The sequence below is a fragment of the Oncorhynchus mykiss genome, chromosome 6 (genome assembly GCF_057628025.1).
Source record: "Oncorhynchus mykiss isolate SJ-2025 chromosome 6, ASM5762802v1, whole genome shotgun sequence".
In the NCBI taxonomy this organism is placed as follows: domain Eukaryota; kingdom Metazoa; phylum Chordata; class Actinopteri; order Salmoniformes; family Salmonidae; genus Oncorhynchus; species Oncorhynchus mykiss.
The window spans coordinates 52,323,286-52,333,272 of NC_143027.1; the positions used below are offsets into that span (position 1 = coordinate 52,323,286).

Sequence of the window (9,987 nt, forward strand, 5' to 3'; positions counted from 1 at the left end):
ACAAAAAAAAATCTGAGTAGGGAGGACACAGAATTCTTGATCTGAAATAGCTTAACAGAATTGCATTTGTTTTTGTTGCGCTTCCATTAAAAAGTGTCTTCTCATCCGCAGGACGCATGTAAACATCCATTCCACCCTCAGATGCGCTGCATTAAACAGGGACGATTGTGTGTGTGTGAGAGCGTTTTCACTGGGGAAGATTGATGTGGTCCAGTTACAAAGGCTGAGTGAGATGTAAACCCCCTTTTATCAGGTTCCTATATGTATTACAGCCATAACAACTCATTGGGCAAGTTATGGAGAGGGTATATTGGAATAAAACTAAACCATTCATATGTTTTGGCTTTTATCATTTAACAAAAACTAAATCCGGGTTGACTAATAATAATAATAGACCTACTTATAATAATAAAAATAATGTTATGGTGTTGTAGGCTTATAAACACAAATTCCATAGTTAAACCATATTTTTGTTTATTATTTCGTATTATTATTATTTTCATATTATTAGTATTACATTATTGTTTCTTAATTGTATTTGTAATGTTTGCTACATGTTTGCGTGTGAAAGGTTTATGATTTCTTCTGATGTAGCCAAATATTTCCTTGTAGCAATTCTCCCAATAGACATGTCTTCAAAGGCTTAGATGTTTACTACTTTGTTTAAATACATTTAACAACCATGGTATGAACAATTGCATGCACGTTTTTCTTTGTCATCAGTTTCAAATGCAGAATTCAATAAGCTTGTGAAATTGGGTTTAGCCAATAGAAAAAAAGTTCGGTTCAATATATTAAATCAACATTTCTTAAATATTTGTGCATTTCATTGCTAAAAGACAAAGGCAAGTATACAGGGATTGCATAGTATGCAGGGATTGGATTAAGGATAATTTATCAAGCCATTAGGCAAATCGGCCCATATTTTACTTGCAGACTGAACCTTTTGGCGGGTTTGTTTACAGCCATGGAGAGAGCTAGGCATGCCTTTGCAGAGAGGAAAGCAGTTTTTGTCATCTGACTAAATTTTGTTGTTAGAGAACACCTTATATATATATTTGTGGTGTAAACAGCATCATATTACTTACTTTTTCAATACAGTACTACAAATTACATTAGGTCTAGACACAATTACAACTAATTCCATGAACACCGTTTTCCAACAAGGGCATGTGTTATAGAAAGTCCTCACTCACTGTAGATTAATTGATAATGATAAGGAGCAAACTCTGACTGTAGGCTACAGACATCCCAGCTCTCCTCCACTCTCTCACACTGAGGATCCTCCTGCAGACAGTTGCATCGAAGCTCCTCTCTGTGTTTCTGATCCTCAGATAGTTTTTTTCTTATAGGCTATCTTTATATCTTACCATTAAATGGACCACCTGACCTTCTCCCCCGAGTTTCCATGCTTTGCCGATCCCATCCGTATACATCTGGGTGATGCCACCAGTGCCGGCCTTGTTAACAGATTGCAGCAGCATAAAAGATGAGTTGAACCGGTGTCATCCCGGAGAGGGGGAGAAAGGGGCCGAGCAGTGAGGGTTCTCGCTCGGACGCCTCCTTTGTGCGTCTGTAAAGGAACCATTTAGTCCTGGCGGCGGTGGTCTATTCACACAGCCACCCCTGACAGCTGAGCTGCTAAAGCCCCCTCTCTCCAGTATAGGCTGTACACTGTAACAGAAAACTGTTTATACGGTAATTTTAGGTATTATCATCAATAAAACACTCAAACGTTTTACTGCAGCATACTGTAAATGATGGTGCATTGTGGGACAATTGCTTTATTTCGAATGGTACTGTAATTCTACTTAACAGAATACAGCACCATACCATATCTTTGGAGCCCAAAAACCTGACCACTAGTGGGCACATGTTATTGTTGTTTCTGACTAACATATTGTGAGATGTGCCTTGGAAGAGGCTATATTTGTTTCTGTACCAATTTAACTCCTATTTGGCTATAGTGCTCTATCAATTTGAAATATATAAGGTACACATTGGAGTGTCAGCAAGTATTTTTTTTACAGTACACCTACTGTAATATAACCACTTAAGGCTTAACCTTAAATGGTTGAGCATGTTGCCTTGTTCTTTTGGTCTGTTTTGCCCAGTAGTTGCACCCAGTTTGGAAGTCTTTGTTAAGGCCTCTAGAAGTGCAAGTGATATAAAACACCAAATGTTCATTAATTAATCCATTATTAATTAATTCCGATTAAGGTAGTATGTACTCTTTTTTTTATTAAATTTTTTTACAGTATAATACAATCCATTTTACGGTATTGTAGCCTACTGTCATTACACAGTATTTGCTTTGATACCGCATTTATATTACAGTGGGAGTACTGTAATATTAAACACATAATTTTACTTGCCACCGAGCTACGTGTAAATTACTTTCAAATTCTTGGTAAGCTTAATGAGCTAAATGATTTGCGTCAGGTTTTGTTTGAGCGAAATAAATAGCATAAATTGCTCCGGTGTTGATGAAAAGTAGATCGAGATAAAGCAGTCGATCAGTAACTGCACTTAAATCCATCCCTTCACATGTATTTATTTCGACGATTTGTTTCCACCAACCACATGCCTTGGGGGAAAATACATTTTTTTTTATTTAGGATAGAGGAAGAGAAGGAGCTTTGTAGTTCATGTTAAACCAGCACAGACGGAAACAGATCTCCTCAGCTATCATTTACAATGAACCCCCCTTTCTCTGACAGTGCCATCTAAACAGATAAATTAGTACAAATTCATTCAGATTTTACTCTAATAACAGTGATGAAAGCATGTAGATTCATCCCTAATTACACAAATGCCTAATCCCTAATGACTGCGATTGTATTATAATCTAAACATTGTTGTTGGTTGATTCAGGGAAGGAATCTACTCATATTACCCACATTGTGACAGCTTTGAAATTACATGGATGTGAGACTTGATTGGTTAATAATAGCAATATTTAAAGAGTAGTTGTGTCTTTTTGAATAACCTAAATCTTACATCAAATCTTACATAAAAGGCTACTATAGTTAATACTTCAATCCAATTGGGTTCATATTCCCCTTTCTTCAACACAATTATGTGTTATATGTTGTGTTGTTACTCTGTTATTATGATGAACTGCAATCATAGACCTATGGTCACGTTTCAATTATGTGCAATTCAAAAACAAATATCCCAGTAATTTGGGGTTAAAGCTATTAAGGGTGTTTTGTGGTAGTTTATAGATAAAGTCGTTCTAAAACGTAAACTAGAAGGATAAAAAGCTAATGAATCAGTGCAGAGAATGACGGGAAATAGTTGCTGCTAGGGCGTGGATGTGTGTGAGTGGCTGGCGATAGGGGGTCGTGGCGTTGACATTTCCAGAGTTCTATTCTGATTGGCTCTTATTTGAAGAAGCTCATGGGTTCTTTCAACTATTAAGTGCCTCCCCATCGCTCTAAAGGACATTATAATGCAAGGGTCCTCCTTTTTGAGCACAAATAGAATTTTCTTTCATTTGGAGGATATATAGCTTACTTAAAAAATATATATTTAAAGTTGTAAGGTAGACCACATTTGTAAGGTGGACCATATTTCGCACTGGAGCGGTGCGCCATGCTCTCTCACACCGATCTCCTGGATGCTCGGCTCGGTGAGTTATCATCGCAAAACTCCGGTCTTCAACTATACTGTAAGCTGGAGCAATTTCTAATCTAACAGTATTATGAAATTAAATTGACTCATTTGTCTTTGATGTCAGCCCGTTGCATTTTAGTAAAATAATTGTTTCAAAAACGAATAATTTCAACCCTGCCATGATGTTATGTGTAAATTCTGAAATGTTGATGTTGATTAAATTGAATTTGTGAGTCAAGCAGAGGATGGATTATATGTGTAACACTTTTAGAGGACTCGGATGAATAACAATTGCCTGTAATTTGACAGACATTTTACATTTCACATCAGGGAATTAATATTTTACCCTATACAGACAAATGTATAGCTCGTTCTTCAAATGCATAACTTCAGCAATTGCTGATTGTGTTTTATCCCTCACTCAAGGGTCTCAGAGCTGTTCTCTGCAGCGCTAACTGTGTTGCCATCTCTCTCGCTCTCTCTCTCCCCCCGGCAGGGATGAAGGATGCTGCGGAGCTGCTGGGAAACCGAGACCCGATGAAGTGCCGGATGAGCGGCGGGGTGGCGGACCAGGGAAACATGGACCCTGGCCCGGACACCGTGGAGGGGGCCACCTTGCTGCCCGGGGATGAAATCCCCACAGGTGGAGCCAACCAGCCGGGCATGCCGGTAAACAGTAAGGACACTGAGAAACAGCAGCAGCAACAGCAGCATAATTCTAGTCAGACTGCGAACCAGCAGAAACAGAAGCGGCATCGAACGCGCTTCACCCCAGCTCAGCTGAACGAACTGGAACGGAGCTTCGCCAAGACCCACTACCCAGACATCTTTATGCGTGAAGAGCTGGCGCTGAGGGTCGGCCTCACCGAATCCCGTGTGCAGGTAATCCCGTGTCCTGGGGTATTGATGTTTCTTTAGATTACATTTACCCACAAAATGTCCTGTTACATTTATATCATAAACATGTGGAAACACATAATGATTAGGCTACTCATACAAACATATTTTTTTTATATATTTCTTAAAACGAATAAGCCTAAATGATATGCAAATGTGTTGGTTTTACAAAATGTGTTTATTAGCCTAACTATGCAATTCACTATTTGATATACTGTAGCCAAGAGAAGGCCATTCAAATTAAATTATAATAGACCATCAACATTTTAAACAATTATTTAGCCTTGCTGTATATTTAATCTATATTGTTAGAATTAGGCTATACAAAGTGTCAATAACCCAATGAGCATAAAAACAACGTGTCCAATATGTATCAACATGTATCCAAGCAAATGTTCCACCCATATAAGAAAACAAGTAAACGTATTCTGATATTTAGCAATATGAACAGAAGAACTGATGCACAATAGCATAACATTGATTTCGTTATTTTATAGGCTAAGGGGCAGGTGATTGAAAAGTAGAAAGACACACCAGGGTCAGAAGCGTTGTCCATGGTGCTGGTGCACCTCCTCAACGCTTGCTGTTGCCCAACGTGTGCACGACTAATATCATGCCAAACCACAGTTCTACCAATGGCAGCGCTATTCCTTGTATATAATCCAGTTTAAATGAGTTTAATTGAATAAGAAACATGCTATTTTATTATTTATAATATTTACTCGATTAATTTCTAAACAATACTTGTTGTTGACGCTCACGGGAGAAGCTACCCTAAAGCCATTTCTCTTTAGGGTAGTCGTTGTAAAAATAAAACTAATTTGTGGCAGTCTATATATAGTAGGTCATTTCTCAAATAATGGAGGAAAGTTCATCTTGAAATAAAAACGATGCCTTGGAACTTTCTTCTCATTCAGCAAAGCATTGTTTCTATTAAGACCTAGCAAAGTACAATTCGAAATGCACATTGAACGTCACAGAGAAATAATAATATTTTCCATAGTTTATGCACCGTGCCATAATGCTTTAGGAAACATTTATACAGGTAACCTACAAGGATGCCTGCATGTTATCAATTTGAATATATTCATTGGTTTTTGTCTCTAACCTATACCTTTAGTGCGTCAAAAACGTCATACATATTTTGACATTTATTTTAATATTGTTTTTTATTTAGAATGGCATAGTCTAGACCTATAACATAAAAATATTTGAATTACGTGGATGTATGCTGGATTTCTAAGACACTATAATAAAACCAAAAACATTTTTATCAACCTATTTGTCTTGTTTATAAATTGACGGATTATTAACCAATGATGTGAAATTCATGCAAATTACCCTCATTGTAATAAAGTATATCATTAGTCATGGCTACAATTAATTCGTTTTTATATTATAAACAAACACTAAAGAAGTAGGAAACCAGGCCTATCTGATATCTAAACCTATATTTCTGCAAACAATGCATTAGATCTGCAGTGTAACTTCGCCCATTTGTTGCCGTCCTCTGGAATGGTCTATCAGCTACGTCTTAATAGGACGCTGTGCGAGACTATATTGTACTTTGTTAATGGAATGAGAAATTGCATTTTCTTTCCCCTCGAGTGTAATGGATTCGCTCGGCGTTTCACGGCTGGCTGAAGGGAATGAGAGCGAGATTTTAGATTTAATACAGCGGCACAGACTCCCGGACCCGTGAACACATTAATCATGCCTGGAATAGCGATGAAATCTTCATAAAGCGCTATCCATAAGACCCTACAAGTATCCTGCCACGCACTGCGTGTGTGTGTGTTTTTCATACAGAGTTTTATGATTGTTTTAACAATTATTTAAACCACTGATTGTAGTATTTTTATTAGGTAAATACAGTTTTAACCACTCTTAACGTCAGACGCTGCTTCCTTGCGAAGTTGGTTTAGAACATTGTTTTAGATTCGAATTCCGTATTATAGAAATGGATTTAATCTGAACGGTCCATAAACCACAGAGATCCTGTGCAATTACTGCTCCGATATATGATGCCTACCTACACAAGGTTCAGTTTAACGCCCCTTGCAGGTCTCGAACCCACAACCACTGCTAACTACTGCTCCAATAAGGGTTAACCCATAGGCAAGGTTCATTACATTATTCAAGTTATTATTAAAGAATATGAGGACCAATTTCTAATGTTAATTTTTGAAATTGTACCTTATTTATCCAGGTTTAGTCTCTGACTAAATAAAATGTTAAAAACAAAGCTGGTAATTTGTAAGACATTTGGATATCCCTCTATATTCCCTTTCCACGTTTAGCCTATAAGAATAAATGCTATATGTTTGAAATGTGTTATGTAGCCTAACCTTTCTCATGCCCTCTTTCTTTTTCTCTTCAGGTGTGGTTCCAGAACCGCCGTGCCAAGTGGAAGAAGCGTAAGAAGACCACCAACGTGTTCCGCGCCCCTGGCACTCTGCTACCAACGCACGGCCTGCCTCAGTTCTCTGCTGCGGCTGCCATGGAGAACAGCCTGTGCTCCTTCCACGCCAACGACTCCCACTGGGCCACAGGGATGCACGGGGTGTCCCAGCTCCAGCTCCCCCCGGCCCTTGGCCGCCAGCAGGCGATGGCCCAGTCCCTTTCCCAGTGCAGCCTCGGGGCCGGCCCGCAGCACAACTCCATGGGCCTGTCCAACGGCCTCTCCTCCAATGGCCCAGGCCTGCAGTCCCACCTCTACCAGCCCCCGTTCCCCGGGATGCCCGCCTCCCTCTCCGGTCCAACGAACGTGTCAGGTTCGCCACAGCTGTGTAGCTCTCCGGACAGTGACATGTGGAGAGGGACAAGCATTGCCTCACTGCGACGCAAAGCGCTCGAGCACACAGTGTCCATGAGTTTCACTTAATGACGTTTGAAGATGACCCCCTTTGTTTAGCTTCTAGCTGTACCCCGCCATTTTAAGAAATACCTGTGTGAAGACTACTCAGGACTCAAAGTACTTCATGAGAATAACAATGAAATAGAATGGCCAGACTGGAGTCTGAGTTGTGTTCAGATGTCATAATAAAAAACCCAGATGAAGTTGGCTTGTAAATTTGGTGAAGTGGACGTGAGAAATAGGCTAATTTACCTGCGTTTCAGAATGTCTGTTTATCTTAATGTCCATTTTCCCAAAAATGATTATATCACCTACTCATAATTATATTGTAATTATTTGGCCCAAAATCCTTGTCATTTTCTGTTTTTCATTAGGTGTGGCTGTTGCACGCCATAGGAAAGTAAGATAACATGTCAGTGAATTTATTTGTTTTCTAAGCTGTTAAATGCTTTAAATTAAATTGGGAATCAAATTTCTAAATTCCACATGTACTGCATGTTTGAATGGGTCTGACGCTTGCGCAGTGAAGTGGATTTGACCCCTGAAATAGCCTATTTTTCTTCTGCTGCCTCGTTACCGAAATGCCCACTTGTTCACTTCTTATGGATTTAAGAGAATGGAAATGGTGTAAGGACTGTTATGTAGACTCTGACTCTTTTCCAATATCCACACTAGCATAGGCTACTATGAAGAAATGTACTGGTCATGCATTCTAAGTGGTATACATAGGCCTAGCAATCTTTTTGTTTTACATCTATGCTGGGAAGTGCATAGAGTGCATAAGATTGTCTGGGAGTGGTATGATTGGGAGGAGAAAAAGGAACGTTTGCTGTTATTGGCAGAGAGACTTGGAACTCTCTTTCTTATTTGTCAATTACTCAATTTACCACCTGCTGATAAAAAAACTCCATTCTAACAAAACAGGCTGAAACTTCAGGCAGTCTTTTCAAACAGCCCTAACAATAATAGGTTATTTTAATAATTTTGCAGTATGATTGCAACCTAATAGTGTGGGAATATATCTAAAACACAGAGGATCACGTTTTTGACTGCACTGGGACTTTAAGAAAGAAGAGTGAAAAAGAAACAAACAAACCAATTTCTACATAATCAGACTCATCTGCATGTGTTGGCCACGTGAAAAATGGGGGTATTAACATTTATAAGACAAGAAAAGGAACCTTTAAGTAACCTGTTCTAGGATGTTTTGTGTAGATAAAGCATTCTCGTACCCACTGGTCTGTTTGTGATATGTTTTAACTTATTGTTTGTGCTTTTCTTAAATGTTTGATCTTACACCAAATTGCATCACAATGTTTCCTTGAAAGGCTTATATTAATTTATTGTAAATGGACAAATAAAATCATTTTCAATAAGTCAAATTATGATTGGTTTATGTCTCAACATTAGCCTAGTGTTAGAGAAAATGTGGGCTCCTTTGTCACATGCTTCGTAAACAACTGATGGAGACTAAAAGTGAAATGCTTACTTATGGGCCCTTCCCAACAATGCAGAAAGAATAACATATAAATAATAGAAAAATAACAACACAAGGAATATATACACAAGGAGTAATGATAACTTGGCTGCATACACTGGGCACCAGTACAGAGTCAATGTGCAGGGGTACAAGGTAATTGAGGTAGACATGTACAGTTGAAGTCGGAAGTTTACATGCACTTAGGATGGAGTCTTTAAAACTTGTTTTTCAACCACTCCACACATTTATTGTTAACAAACTATAGTTTGTACTATACTATACTTTGTGCATGACACAAGTACTTTGCCAACAATTGTTTACAGACAGATTATTTCACTTATTAATCACTGTATCACTATTACAGTGGGTCAGAAGTTTACATACACTAAGTTGACTGTGCCTTTAAACAGCTTGGAAAAATCCAGAAAATTATGTCATCCCTTTTGAAGCTTCTGATAGACTAATTGACACCATTTGAGTCAATTGGAGGTGTACCTGTGGATGTATTTCAAGGCCTACCTTCAAACTCAGTGCCTCTTTGCTTGACATCATGGGAAAATCAAAAGAAATCAGCCAAGACCTCAGAAAAGAAATTGTAGACCTCAAGAAGTCTGGTTCATCCTTGGGAGCAATTTTCAAATGTCTGAAGGTACCTTGGTGCGAAAAGTGCAAATCAATCCCAGAACAGCAGCAAAGGACCTTGTGAAGATGCTGGAGGAAATAGGTACAAAAGTATCAGTAAAACGAGTCCTATATCGACATAACCTGAAAGGATGCTCAGCAAGGAAGAAGCCACTGCTCCAAAAGCCCCATAAAAAAGCCAGACTATGGTTTGCAACTGCACATGGGGACAAAGATTGTACTTTTTGGAGAAATGCTGAAGAACACGATCCCAACCATGAAGCACAGGGGTGGCAGCGTCATGTTGTGGGGGTGCTTTGCTGCAGGAGGGACTGGTGCACTTCACTAAATAGATGGTACCATCAGGCAGGAAAATGATGTGGATATTTTGAAGCAACATCTCAAGGCATCAGTCAGGAAGTTAAAGCTTGGTCGCAAATGGGTCTTCCAAATGGACAATGACCCCAAAAATACTTCCAAATTTGTGGCAAAATGGCTTAAGGACAACAAAGTC

The 9,987-nt window shown here is 38.9% G+C and overlaps 1 protein-coding gene across 1 annotated transcript; it reads left to right on the forward strand.

Moving 5' to 3' along the window:
- The first annotated feature begins 3,433 nt into the window (after positions 1-3,433).
- Positions 3,434-8,754, forward strand: otpb (orthopedia homeobox b). Its single transcript, XM_021606790.3, has 3 exons — positions 3,434-3,634; positions 4,115-4,500; positions 6,896-8,754. Exons 1-3 carry the CDS (start codon positions 3,598-3,600, stop codon positions 7,397-7,399), a joined length of 927 nt encoding a protein of 308 aa, XP_021462465.1. The 5' UTR covers positions 3,434-3,597; the 3' UTR covers positions 7,400-8,754.
- Positions 8,755-9,987: the final 1,233 nt, after the last annotated feature.